Genomic DNA, 14,971 nt, shown 5'->3' with positions numbered 1-14,971 from the left:
GTGATAGAATGGACTGCACTACTTCAGGCGGTAGGTGGTGGCTTCTGAATGTTCCTTTGCGTTAAAAGCAACCAAACAAATTAAGAAAATCTCCAAACCATACAGAAAGAAACAGAGAAAGTTTTTATCCTTTCTCTTGGTTTGCTGTACTGCTTTTCTTTTTTGCAGGAACTATTTTAACAGGGGAGCTTGGAGGTTTTAGCGGATGAGCACAGACACTGTGTACCTACCCTTGACCAAAGCAGGGGACACTCCTCCTCTCGGTGATGGTCATCCTCTTCCGCCAACTGTGCAGCTTCAGGAAGGATGCACATGAGGTGGTGAGGGAAGAAGGGGACACCCGCCTAGCCAGCCAGCCAGCCAGCCAGGCCAAATCAACCCTGGTGATGAACGCGGTGACAGATGTCACAGCCCGATCGTGTTTACATCCAACGTAGGGGAGCATGGTGTGATCTTCCATGACTGTCCCCTTGTATTCTGAAATGTTGCAGGCCCGTTCTACCAACACTTCATTGTCCTCCATGTGTGAACCAGACACAAGCTACAGGTCTGAGCCTGCCCCTTCAGAGATCTATGGAAGTCACAGACTACCCCCCTCCCCTTTTTAATGTCAGCTGGAAAGCGTTAAGAGCCCTCAGGAAAACCTTCTTATGGTTTAGCCATAGTATTCCTGCAGCTTCCATACAACCTCATTTATGTCACAGAGTGCAACAATATCACAAGCAAAATATTCCTTGGGCTGTACATTATTTGTGTGTGTGTGTGTGGGGGGGGGGGTTGGGGGGAGTACATGAGTCTGCAGGCCTCAGCAGTGTTCCCTCTAAGCTGAGCTAGCATGAGCTAGCTCACAGATTTTTAACCTCCAGTTCACACATTTTTGTCTTAGCTCAGGAAGGATGACCCCAGAGCACAATAATTTATGCAGTAGCTCACAGCTTTAATGCCAGTAGCTCACAACTTTAATGCCAGTAGCTCACAAAGTAGAATTTTTGCTCACAAGACACTGCAGCTTAGAGGGAACATTGGTCCTCAGCCTACCTTTTTACGCACAATTTTTATTGAAGGTAAAGGGAACAGGAAAACAGCCTAAAACCTGCTGACTAAACAACATCCGCCCACATGGCAACATAATATAATTTTAGTCCAATAAAATGGGAGATTGAATGCATATGAAGTGTTATTAGCCAGCATGGCCAAATTTAGCAGAAACTGGAGTATTAACAACAATTACACCCACGGAGGTCTTCTGCTAATGCATACGTGGACCTCAGAAACAACAGACCCTCTGACAAGAACCATGAGCAGTACATGAAGGCAGTTGATATTTGCTGTTGACTATCCCCAACAATGATTGGTTTTTAACACGGAAAATCCACTATAGACCTATCCTCTCAGAATCTGTTGAACCCTTTTAAAAATCCCTCTCAGCGAACAGCCATGACCATGTTTTGTGGCAGGGATTTCCACAAGTCATGGGCTACCCAAAACAATCATTTTGCCTGCCTTGAAGCTGCCACCAGTTAACCTCACTGGATACCTAGAAGTTTCAGGATTGTCAGAGAGTATCGTCTATCTATTTTCCATAGTGTTCCTAGAGTTGCTTATCCCGCCTCTCTGTTATTTATTTAGTCATACCCGATATTTTCCCACAGTGATGTCCAAAGCACTTCATTGCCCCCTGCTTTGTCATCCTCACAACAAAGACGTTGGGAGGCAAATTAGGCTGAGGGAGAGTGGGTGGTTCAAAGTCATCCAGTGGACTTCCAAGGCAGACTGGGGATTTGATCCTTGGCCTCCCAGATCCTAGCCAGATGCTAAACTATGGTGTCAGCCATCTTTCCTCCCCTAAACTCCTCTGTTCTCTTTAAGACAAAGAATGGGACTAGGCAGGACTAGGGTAAAGATGAGGATATGTCTCTACTTTTCAATCGCTCCCCTCACCCAGCAGTGATTTTTTTAGAAGAAGAAGACAGTAGATTTATACCCCGCTCTTCTCTCTGAATCAGAGTCTCAGAGCATTTTACAATTTCATTCTTCCCCCACAACAGACACCCTGTGAGGCAGGTGGGGCTGAGAGAGCTCTCACAGAAACTGCCCTTTCAAGGACAACTCTTGCGAGAGCTATGGCTGACCCGAGGCCATTCCAGCTGTAAATGGAGGAGTTGGGAATCAAACCTGGTTCTCCCAGATAAAGAGTCTGCACATTTAACCACTACACCAAAATGCCATAGTCTACCAACTCCTGTCCCACAGCTTTCGGATCCCACATATTCCAACCAACCCCTCAAATCCTCATTAGTGAATGGACAATGACCAAGCGAGACAGAGACAGACAGAGAGAGAGAGAGAGAGAAAGGATTGGATAGAAAGAAAAGCAAACACAAAGCTTACCAATCACATAGGCTAGCAACAGCGCCAGCGTCACCGTGATTGCTGTGGCGCTCAAAGCCGTACACTTCCAGTTGCAACATCGGTAAGGTTTGTTAAAAGAGAAAGCCGGTCTAGAGAAAGTACTTCTAGGAAGTGGCCTAGGAGGTGGTGAGTATACAGTATTGGAAGTTAAAGGATAGTTCTGACTGGCTGCACTGAAGATAGCTGAAGAACCAGATCCGTGTTTAAATAGGAAGTGCCTACAGGGAGGAAAAAGATAAAAAGAGAGCCATGTTGTAAAAAAAAAAAAAAAAAAACGGTCAGAAATCATCTGCCACACAAGGAAGAAGCAACAAATACCACCGTTTATCATCTCCTTTACCTGTATGGAAACAGCGTTGGCTGTATTATTAAAAACTACAAAACCCCTCATTTCAGCTCCTTCGTGTACTTTTCAATAAAATATGCATGAGGACATTTACTTATTTATTTAAAACACTTATTTACTGCTTTTTCGGCTGTACACTCAAAGCGGTATACAATCTTTGGCCCAAAATAACACACGATGCTGGCATTCTGAGGGAACTGTAGAGGTGTAGCTTGTCCATAAAAAAAAAAAAAAAAAAGAAGGCCAAGATAGGTGGAATCTGACTCACTCCATTCAGCTACGGAAGGGGAAGTTAACTCCTGCCTATTTCTGTGCCATTTCTCTGAACCGTCTGCTTCCCCACCCCTGCTGAGACATAAAGAAGTCTCCTTTAACTGCTTTCAGTCTCTGTAGGAAAAAAAACAGACAGATGCAACAAAAAAGCCTGTTCTTTTTCCCTACCTGGACTTCAAAGGTATGAGGGAACATGACTGACCTTGGAAAAAAAATGTGACAAAGAGATATCCTCCCCCCCCCCCCATTCCAGCACTGTAACACGGACAGCAGAACTAGATATGACGATATCCCTGGGTCCATCCTGGAGATGCTGCCGCCATTTAAAAATATTACAAGGGCGATGCCATGGGCTGAGGTGTCGTGCCTGTTCCCCTCTGTCTGTCCCTTTTCAAGTGGTAGAACAGCCATTGGGGGGGGGCACCTTGGCACTTGAAAAGATGTGAGGGGACAAAGTACCTTGCCCCCAACTGTTCTTGTGGTGTTTTATTTTTAAAGGGCCAACTGCTAGGTTTTTAAATGGTGGCAGTTTCCCTGAGGTGACTTGGAGATGTCACATCTCGTTCGGTCCTCCCAGCTGGTCTTCATGGTCAAATCACACATCTGAAGTTCCCGACGTGGGCTGTGTCGTTTGGCCTTCAGTGTGCTTTTCCCGCCATGAAAAAACATACTGGACTTTAAAAGCCTATTTGAGCTCAGGAGGGTGAGTGCAGGTTCTCAGCAGCATGGCTTTCTCCATTACAGACCATTTCAAAAGACACGCATTCAAAAGGTTCCCAGATATACAGAAAAGAATGGATAAATAGTTTGAAAGCCTTAAATAACAATAGTCCAAAGGCTGGCTGTTTCGCTCATGCTACCATTTTCAAATAACGAGGGAGGGGGGTTTAGCGATGAGAACAAATTTCCACAAAGAATGGATTTATAGAACATTGAGAGGTGCCAAGGAGTACTAACTAAGCAATGCTGCTAAGGGAAGGTCACAAGCGTGCAAACCACTGGATCAATCCAAAAAATAAAATTTTTATGCATAAAAATTACATATGGAACTTCAGCCAGTCCTCACACAATACCATTTTAGCCTGATCCTAAGCTTTTTGGGTAGACAAGAAATACATTCTTATAGTTGCTTTGAGCTTTATAAAAGGATGTGTCCTCCCGCCCCCACAACATACTCCAGAAACCATGGCTCCTTTGCTCAGTGATAAGGACACTAAGATCACTCTAGCCCTTTTTGTTCCTGCAAAAACAAAAATGTCTTCTGCTGCTCAACTTTCGTGAATCAATGAGCTTCTAAGGGTACAAAAGGAGAGGAAAAGGGAAGAGGATGCTCCAAATGCCACCTTAGCCTGTTTTTCCCTTGCACCTTTTTCATGGCTGGAATGATGTTTAAAAAACTAATGAAGAAGAAGATATTGGGTTTATATCCCACCCTCCACTCCGAATTTCGGAAGTCTCAGAGCATTTCACAATCTCCTTTACCTTCCTCCCCCACAGCAGACACCCTGTGAGGTGGGTGGGGCCGAGAGGGCTCTCCCAGCAGCTGCCCTTTCAAGGACAACCTCTGACAGAGCTATGGCTGACCCACGGCCATTCCAGCAGGTGCAAGTGGAGAAGTGGGGAATCAAACCCGGTTCTCCCAGAGAAGAGTCCGCACGCTTAACCACTACACCAAACTGGCTCCCTGAAGCAGGGCACAACCTGGTCATATGAGTCTTTCCCACACAAATGGTAGGCAGCTCTTCCAGCACAAGCCAAATCTATGGTAACGATTTCTGCAATTGGCCACACCTCTCCAAACGGAACATTCATCCCAGCTGTGAAGATGAGACTCCCCGATAAGCAGCTTCCACACTGAAAACTGGTGTGGTATAGTAGTTAGGGTATCAAACCAGAATCCGGGAGGCCCAGATTCCACCCACGAAGCCATTTTGGAGATCATGGACCAAGTCGTGATTTCTCAGGCTAGCCTACCACACAGCAACGTTACAAGAATAAGATGGTGGCAGAGAAAGAGCCATGAGTGCCGCACTGAGTTCGCTGGGGGTGGGGGGTGGAGATGGAGAGGATGGCATAAAACATGTGATAGATGCTGTTTGAAGGGTCCATGGTGTCGCCAGTTCTTCCACAGCCTGAACTGTTTTGTTTGTGATGTCCAAAAAAGGATCTCGGAACAGACGTTGCACAAACTGCGTTTGCATCTACAGCTGGCAATGCTTTGCTGCAATGTCCACTGGCATCTACTAAATTTGTCAAAATGCAGAATCTCCCATCACTTTATCTCAAAATGCTGTGCAAAAACAGGAGGAGAAACAGAAAAGAAGACGACGACTGCAGATTTATACACAGCCCTTCACCCTGAATCAGAGATTCGGAGTGGCTTCCAATCTCCTATATCTTCTCCCCCCACAACAGACACCCTGTGAGGTACGTGGGGCTGAGGGAGCTCTTACAACAGCTGCCCTTTTAAGGACAACCTCTGTGAGAGCTATGGCTGACCCAAGGCCATTCCAGCAGCTGCAAGTGGAGGAGTGGGGAATCAAACCTGGTTCTCCCAGATAAGAGTCCATGCACTTAACCACTGCACCAAACTGGCTCTCAGGGGTAGCAAGCTTTAATAGAAGGGAAAATACCGGTTGGATCCAGACAATTTTTTCCCCAGGCAAGTAGATGTGTTGGTCTGCAGTAAAAAGAATTTGATTTGAGTCCAGTAGCACCTCAAAGACTAACAGGATTTCCTGGGTGTAAGCCTTTGAGAGTCAAAACTCTGTCAGACATCTGACTTGATGGCAGCAGCAAGACATCAGATGCCTTACAAAGGGAGCATTGAGTCTGGAAGTCTTTTACCCTGGAATTTTTATTGGTCTCTAAGGTCCTCCTGGACTTAGAGACAGCTTGTAAACTCAGATTGATTTCCCACTATCCTTCCCTTGCTCTCACTCTCCCCTTCTCAGTGGGCTTTCCATCGGATTTCGCACAAGCTGCCCCGAGGCTGCAACTCGCTCCGCCTCTTTTGTGCAGCAAACAAGATCCTCTAAACAACAGTTTCTGTTTGCCACACAAAAAAGGCGAAGCTAGTTAAATGTGATGGAAGCCCCGTGGAGAAGAGGAGCATGAGAGCAGTATAAGGATAGTGGGAAATCAGTCTCAGATTCACCTAATTCTGCTCCTCACTATAGCCCCTCTTCGTTCAAGGCGCAAGATCCTCAGGGTGGTCAAAGGGGATCTGTCTTTCTTTTCTCACCAACAAAAAGGCTGGTCAGACCCAACTCTACATATTTTGTGTGTATGTGATACAGGATAAACAGCACACCTATATACAAATAGAACTCACACAGTTTGAATTCAAACCTACAGGTCTCTCCTGGGGCTAGAAAAACCAGTCCATCAGCCATTTGATTGTTTTTGTTAGTAGCAAATTCAAATGGAGCATTTTTCATACAAGCTTTCCAAAGCCAAAAGCATGGCTTTGTGTGTATATATCCTGATGCAAACAGGCCATCGCTTGCCCAAATTCACAAGACAGCTAATAAACTCTCTTGGCTGATTCACTGGTGAAAAACAAGACAGCAAATTGACTAACTAGTCAGTGGGCAGCCCTGATGAATGAGCAAAGACTGAATGCAACAGACTCTGGGGTGACAGGATGTCCTAGACAAAGAGGAATATAATACTGCGGTAGACACATCCAAGCGGCATGTTGGCACTTGATGTATTCCAGCTTCCCTTCATATCCTCCTGAATCCGACACACACTATTGCTGTGACTGTGTTAATTAAGATAAGGTTCAATGAGACTATTTTAATGGCAGCCATTTGGGTTTCTTTAAAAAAATAAAGAATTGACACTCCTTGAGAATACTTTATCCTCATTTCACACTGCTACGTACACGTTTCTGGAATCCATCCATTCCCTTTACACGATGAAAAATAAAGCCAGATGGCCGAACGCCAACAGGGGAGGGGCAAGGGCTCAGTTATGGAGCCTAAGCTTGACACGGGGAAAGCCCTTTGTTCAACCCGTGGAACAGGGGTGACCAAACTGCAGCTTGGGACCTGCAGTTTGAACTGCAGGGGTGACCAAACTGCAGCCAGCCACATGTGGCTCTTTCTTCACCCATACTGCGTGGCTCTCAAAGCCCCCACTGCCCCGTCAGCTGGCTTGGAGAAGGCATTTGTCTCTTTAAATCACTTCTCTAAATCAAACCAGCTGGCAGCTTGGAGAATGCATTTAAAGTTGCCTTCCTTCCTCCTCTCAAACATCTGCCATTGTCATGCTTCCGGAAGGATTGCGCTGTCCCCTATATGGAAACATTGCTCTCTCGCTCTGTTGTTTGGTTTTATTTTGTCTGTTGAAAAAATTGTCACGACGACGACGGTGATGATAAAAAATATCTGACGTTTCATGTCTTGCGGTTCTCAAACATCTGACGTTTATTCTATGTGGTTCTTAACATTAAGCAAGTTTGGCCACTCCTGCCTTGGAATCTCCCGATAAGGGATCTCAGGGAACTGGGTGTTGGGAGAGAATTCTTTGCCCAAGATCCCAGAAAGCTGGTTGCAGTCATTACAGAAGAAACTTGGTGAGAGGGGCTACTGGTCTGACTTGATGCGAGGCCCTTTAAAATCCACTGACTGCATTACATCTTCTATGGCCCAGGCCAGCTTGAACTCATCAAATTCAAGCAAGTAAGTAAGGTCAGCCCTGGATAGCATTTGGATGGAAGATCACCATGGAAGCCCAGGGTTGCTACACAGAGGCAGGCAATGGTAAACCGTCTCTGTTTCAGTGAGATCTTCCTTGATCAGTTCCTGTTTCTGGCACAAAACGCTGACCAAATGTTTCAGTAGCTTCTTGGAGGATGCACGACATAAACTTTCACCAAAGCTTTTGGGACTGTAGTGGATTTTTTATTCTCAGTCCCTTTGGTATAATGGTAAGCCTTCTGCATTTGGTGAGAAAGATTATGTCTGTTTGCACCTGTTCAAGTTGCTTCACAAGGCTGATGGATTTCCGTTCTGTTCTGGCTAAGCGGGGTGCCTTCCACGGAGACGGATCAAGGTGGGTAGCCGTGTCAGTCTGTCTGCGGCAGCAGAAAAGAGCAAGAGACCCGTAAAACCTTAAAGACTCACAGAATTGGTGGCAGGGGATGAGCTTTTGTGAGTCACTGCTCACTGCTTCAGATACCTGAGCTCTTGCTACTGGACTCTTGTTCTTTTCTGCTGCGGCAGACAGACTAACACGGCCACTCATCTTGATCCATCTCTGTTTGTTTCTTGATCTGATAATTCTTTGAGGTTGCCATAAATCAGGTGCGACCTGACGGCACTTCCACCACCACACTGGTAAGGCTGATTCCTAAAATACCCGTATGCTAAATAGCTGGAAGCAGTGGTTTATTCTAAAGTCCCAAACAGGTCTTTTTTTGAGCCGGAACGCACAGGAACACAGTTCTGGCTGGCTTGGTGTCAGGGGGTGTGGTCTAATAGGCAGATGAGTTCTTGCTGGGCTTTTTCTACAAAAAAGCCCTGTGCAAAACAATGGTGATGTCGGGGTGCGTGGCCTAATATGCAAATGAGTTTTTGCTGGGCTTTGTCTACCAAAAAAGCCCTGGTCCCAAATACATTTATTTGGAAGTATCTGGCAGTGATCAAGTTCTAGTGGAATTGACTTGCACAAAAAACATGCTTTGGATAAACTCAATAGTGGGATTTTGGACCAAATTATGGACTGACAAGTGCACCAACTTGTGACATTTTAAACATCCTCCGAATCATTGGCTTGGGGGACAGAATACCTGAATCAGTCATGGGATGCAGACCTCTAGTATAAGAGAAACTGGAGCTTTCTTTTTGTCCCATATGAAGTGGGGAAAGGACCTAACGTGTAGATGGCTTTGTGTTTTAATGTTGTAAATTGCCACAAGATGGTTTGGATGAGCAGCGACTGAAAAAAATCCTAATAAATAATTAACCCAGAACACAGATTTGGTGTCTGTCTTACAAACAGGTTATTAGTTAGGTCAAAACACAAAACTGCTTTAGTAAAACTAATGAAGAATTCATGTTAAAGATCCTTGTCGACTGCAAAGCTGGACAAATAAAAACTACAGAAGTGATCATGGAAGAGAACCTTATCTCAGACTTCAGTTATTATTTTTACTAGGTATTAGTGACATTTACACAAAATAACTGACTAAGATCATATCAAGGATCCTATTCCAATATATTCTTCCCCCTTTTAATCTGTATATTGTTTAACGTATTTTGAGGTTACACAGTTTAGGCTTTTACATCAAGACACTAATAAGAATTTGAACCACCCATCTAGCTCAAACTGAGGATCCATCTAGCCCTGCATGCTGTTTCTTCTGCAGTCTGCAGGAAGCTTTGGGAAATCTCACAAAGGACATAAAGGAAATAAATCTCTCCTAGGGTTGGTCCCCAGCAATTAGCATTCAGTGACTTACTGCTCCTGCACGTGGAGATTTCATTTAGCTATCATGGCCAGGGCTTTTTTTTTAAGCAGGAACTCCTTTGCATATTAGGCCACACACCCCTGATGTAGCCAATCCTCCTGGAGCTTACAGTAGGTCCTGCAAGAAGAGCCCTGTAAGCTCTTGGAGGATTAGCTACATCAAGGCTGTGTGGCCCAGGGGTGGAATTCTAGCAGAAGCTCCTTTGCATATTAGGCCACACCCCTCTGATGTAGCCAATCCTCCTGGAGCTTACAGTAGAGTTTATAAGAGCCCTGTAAGCTCTTGGAGGATTGGCTACATCAGGGGTGTGTGGCCTAATATGCAAAGGAGTTCCTAAGAACATAAAAGAAGCCATGTTGGATCAGGCCAATGGCCCATCCAGTCTAACACTCTGTGTCACACAGTGGCCAAAAAAACCCCAAGTACCATCAGGAGGTTCACAAGTGGGGCTAGAAGCCCTTCCACTTTGCCACCCCCCCCCCCCCCAAGCACTAAGAATGCAGAGCATCACTGCCCCAGACAGTTCCAACAATATGCAGTGGCTAATAGCCACTGATGGACCTTTGCTCCATATTTTTATCCAATCCCCTCTTGAAGCTGTCTATGCCTGTAGCCGCCACCACCTCCTGTGGCAGTAAATTCCACATGTTAATCACCCTTTGGGTGAAGAAGTACTTCCTTTTATCCGTTCTAACTCGACTGCTCAGCAATTTCATGGAATGCCCACGAGTACTTTTATTGTGAGAAAGGGAGAAAAGTACTTCTTTCTCTGTTTTCTCCATCCCATGCATAATCTTGTAAACCTCTATCATGTCACCCCGCAGTCGACGTTTCTCCAAGCTAAAGAGCCCCAAGCGTTTTAAGGTGGAAAGTGCCGTCAAGTCACAGCTGATTTATGCTGATCCCACAGGGTTTTCAAGGCAAGAGAGGCACAGAGACAGTTTGCCATTTCCTGCATCCATGTCACAACCCTGGTATCCCTTGGAGGTCTCCCATCCAAATACCAGCCAGGGCCGACCATGCTTAGGTTCCGAGACATGATGAGGTCAGGTTAGCAGCAGCTGGATGAACACTGGTCAGGGATGCTGTAGGCTGATCCTGCATTGAGCAGGGGGTTGGACTAGATGGCCTGGATGGCTCCTTCCAGCTCTATGATTCTGTGACTCTATGATTCTAGCCTGCACTACCCAGGTCAGGGCTCTGACAGATCTATCCTCCAATAAGTCTGACCAGTTCCCTCTTCGAGCAGTCCAAGGCTAAAAACAGATATGACAAAGGTAATAGATCTCAGTCTGCAAAATGCATGGATTTACAGCCTCAGGCTAGACTGGGGTTGTGTGGGGATGAGGTATTTAATAACACTGTTGTTCATCTTTGTAAGGGAAAAAAGACAGGACTTGTAAAAACATGTATCCCCAAACCCCAATAAAAGCATAGAGAACCTGGTTTTGATTAGCAAACTCAGCCAATGGGTGTTGAAGAAGAAGGAGAAGGAGAAGAAGGAGGAGGAGGAGGAGGAGAAGGAGGAGGAGGAAGAGGAGGAGAAGGAGGAGGAGGATGACAAAAAGAAGAAAAAGAAGATGATATTTGATTTATATCCCGCCCTATACTCTGAATATCAGAGTGTCACCATCTCCTTTACCTTCTCCCTGCCCCGCCCACAACAGTGAGCTTTTACAGCAGCTGCCCTTTCAGGGACAACTCCTATGAGAGCTATGGCTGACCCAAGGCCATTCCAGCAGCTGCAAGTGGAGGAGTGGGGAATCAAACCCGGTTCTCCCAGATAAGAATAGCTGTGTGCACAAGCACATTAGATTTTTAACATCCTGGCAGTGGTAAATAATCCTTGCTATGTTGGTTTTGGCCTCATACTGCCACCATAGCTCACAGCCATTAAGCATTATGCAAAAGAACGTTCTCTGGTCTGTCCTGAATAGGTTTCCCATCAACTTCAGTGGGTGCCCCTACATTTTAGTATTATGGAAGGGGAGAAAAAGTCCCCTTGTTCCACTTTTTCCATACTATCCATTATTGTATAAACTCCTGTCATGTTCTCATAAGAACAGAAGAGAAGCCATGTTGGATAATGCCAGGGCTTTTTTTGTAGCAGGAACTCCTTTGCATATTAGGTCACACACCCCTGATGTAGCCAATCCTCCTGGAGCTTACAGTAGGCCCTGTACTAAGAACACTGTCAGCTCTTGGAGGATTGGCTACATCAGGGGTGTGTGGCCTAATATGCAAAGGAGTTCCTGCTACAAAAAAAGCCCTGGATAATGCCAACAGGCCACCCAGACCAACACTCTGTGTCACACAGCGGCCAAAACCCAAGTGCCATCGAAGGTCTACCAGCAAGGCCAGAACTCCAGAAGCCCTCCCACTGTTGCCCTCCAAGCACCAAGAAACAGTGCATCACTGCCCCAGACAGTCTTCCATCTATACCTCGTGGCTAATAGCCACTCATGGACCACTTCTCGCCTGCTCCCCCACCCTTCTTTCATCTTCTTTCCCCCCTAAACTAATAATGCTGTCGAGGGAAGGCTTTTTGCAAAAAGAAGATCTTACATTTCACTTGGCACGAGGGAAGAGACATGGTCCTCCTGATTTCTGGTGGAAGGCAATTCCACAGCCGAGGGCCAGCAAATCCCCCACTGACTTCTGTTGGGAACAGGATCAGGACCACAAAGGGGAATAAGGAGAAAGGATATAATAAATTTCTTTGGTCTTTTGTTCATATTTTTAAAATGTTTTTTAACAAATTCTGGATACAAGATTGCAAAACTGTTTAATTCCCAATTCCCCTTTTAAACAAGCAATCTACTGGATTTTTAAACATTAGCACCAATGGCTGGTAGTACTGACAGTAGTGTTCAAACACGGCCAGAGTAAAAAGGCAACAGAATGCGAAGCTGAAATCTATTATTAAAGCTACTACAATTTGCAATCAATAGTTAGCAATAATTATAGAACGTATCTAAAGTGGGGGCCTGCAGCTGAGCTCTAACAGCTCCCAACAGAAAATAGACTTGAACCGCAGTGGCCTTTAGAAAGCAGAGAGATGTGAAATTAATTTGCTTTACATTTAGAAAAACGGAGTGTTCCACATGCGGCTAAGACATTGTGTGTGTATATATACACACACACACATTATTTCTTAAAAGAAAAATATAAAATAACGATTCAATGTCTTCCCTCAAAATAATGAAAACAGACAGCTTGCATAAGTCTAGCTTTGGTATTGCTTAAGTGTTTCATTGCCAAGAAACCATAGCCCAGGGGTGGCCAGACTGAGGGAAGGAAGGCAGGAAGGAGAAGAAGACTACAGATTTATACCCCGCCCTTCTCTCTGAATCAGAGACTCAGAGCAGCTTACAATCTCCTGTATCTTCTCCCCCCACAACAGACATCCTGTGAGGGGGGGGGGGGTTGAGAGGACTCTCCCAGCAGCTACCCTTTCAAGGACAACTTCCTGCAAGAGCTTTGGCTGACCCAAGACCATTCCAGCAGCTGTAAGTGGAGGAGTGGGAATTAAACCCAGTTCTCCCAGATAAGAGTCCACACACTTAACCACTACACCAAACTGTCTCTCCAAGGAAGGAAGGAAGGAAGGAAGGAAGGAAGGAAGGAAAACAGATGGGAGGAGGGTAAGAGTTATGGAAAGAAAGCAACTTTAACTTTAAATGCATTCTCCAAGCTGCTGGCTGGCTTGGCTTGTAGAAGTGATTTAAAGAGACAAATGCCGTCTCCAAACGGGCTGATGGGACAATGGGGACACTGAGAGCCACACAATGTGTGAAAGAGCCACATGTGGCTCCCGAGCCACAGTTTGGCTACCCCTGGTCTGCAGAATTGTCAGCACTTCCCATATTTAGCCTCCCTTCTTCATACCATGGAGACAGAGGGGAGATGTGGAGATGGGAGGGACATGAAGATTTCCTGAACTTGAGATCTTTTTTCTTTTCCTTTGAGGAAAGTGTAGTGTTTAATAAAAAAAAGAAAGGCTGCAATGACTGAAGTGGCTTCCTTGGTTGGTTCATTTAGAGCCATCTGTGGCAATCCCAACAAATTCTTCATTCTCAGTATTTTTGAATGGACTGCACAGGACTCTCAAGGTCAACTTCTAATCACAAAATCTGCAATGTCTTCTGGTCATGGCTTTAGTTTTTCCAGCCCTCCTTCATGTATTTGCTCAAATGCTAAGGACCCATTAAGGGCCTCTCATTCTGAACCCAGGTTCAATCTGTCCATTTACAACTCTGCAAAGTTCTGCAGCTTGCTTGCAAGACGACTAAGCGTTCTACATTATAAAGTCAATCCCCCCCCCCCAAACACAATTTGCACAGCATCTCTCCTACGAAATAAAACGTAGCAACAGTGCCTGTTTACATTGAAAGAAGCGCTTCCCTACTCTGTTTGCCAACACAGAGCAAACAAAACAATTTTAAACCAATTTCCCTGACTCATTTGAATCCCCCCTCCTTTTCTGCCCTCCACTAAAGTTCCTCTGCTCCAGGATTCTTACCCACAGGAACTATATCCGGTTTTAAGAGAGCAAAAAACAACAACTCCATTGTGAGTTGTAAAACCAGTTAATAAGGCTGTTAACCATCATTCGTCTATTACGACATTCTTTTAGCGATTCTGGGACTAGCTAATGCCGTAGCCTCACATCCGGAACAATAAAACCCAGGAAACCCAAGGACTTTGATTTAAATTGATTATATCAACAATTTCCGTGGGCACAGCCTTAAGTATTCAGCTATCACCTGCTCTTATTTTATTCCCTTATACCTTGTTCTCTCCCTTCTGTATTGTTTAGAGTATGCCTTGTGCTTTGGATAGTTTGTGCCATGCACTGTTCTCTAAATTCTGTAATCCTCATCCTATCCCAGTCTTCCTTGGCTGCAGGGTTGCAAATTCCAATTCAAGAAATATTTGGTGACATTGGAGGTGGAGCCTGGAGCAAGGTTGTGGCAAATATGACTGAACTCCAAAGGGAGTCCTGGCCATCACATTTAAAGGGACCACGCACCTTTTAGATGCCTTTCCTCCATTGGAAATAATGTATAGGGGCACCTTCTTCGGGGGCTCATAGAATTGGATCCCCCTAGTCCAATCCTTTTGAAACTTTGGGGGGGGGGGTGTTTTGAGGAGAGGCACTGGATGCTTTGCTACAAATTTGGTGCCTCTACCTCAAAAAACAACCCCCCCCTCAGAGCCCCAGATACCTATGGATCAATTCTCCATTATATCCTATGGGAATCAGTCTCCACAAGAAATAATGGAGTGTCCAGCAGGCATTTCCCTCTGCCCCCTCCACTTTCTGATGACCTTGAAGCAGGGGGAGGGCCTCCCCTGCCCCCACCTGGGGATTGGCAACCCAACTTGGCTGTTTTATGCTATCCATCTCCATTGTCTGATACCCTGTAATTTGCTATGAACTAGAAAGGTGGGCTACAAAG

General features: G+C 45.3%; 1 protein-coding gene across 1 annotated transcript in view; it reads right to left on the bottom strand.

Moving 5' to 3' along the window:
• TENM1 (teneurin transmembrane protein 1) overlaps positions 1 to 14,971 on the bottom strand; it is a 713,021-nt gene that overhangs the window by 332,724 nt on the left and 365,326 nt on the right. Inside the window, 2 exon segments of the mRNA XM_060250020.1 lie at positions 2,392 to 2,630; positions 12,075 to 12,167. Of these exon segments, the coding sequence (XP_060106003.1) occupies positions 2,392 to 2,630; positions 12,075 to 12,167 (332 nt within the window).

This window comes from Heteronotia binoei, chromosome 11 (assembly GCF_032191835.1).
Source record: "Heteronotia binoei isolate CCM8104 ecotype False Entrance Well chromosome 11, APGP_CSIRO_Hbin_v1, whole genome shotgun sequence".
NCBI lineage: Eukaryota > Metazoa > Chordata > Lepidosauria > Squamata > Gekkonidae > Heteronotia > Heteronotia binoei.
Note: the sequence above shows the minus strand (reverse complement) of the source record. Positions and strands in the feature narration are given on the sequence as shown.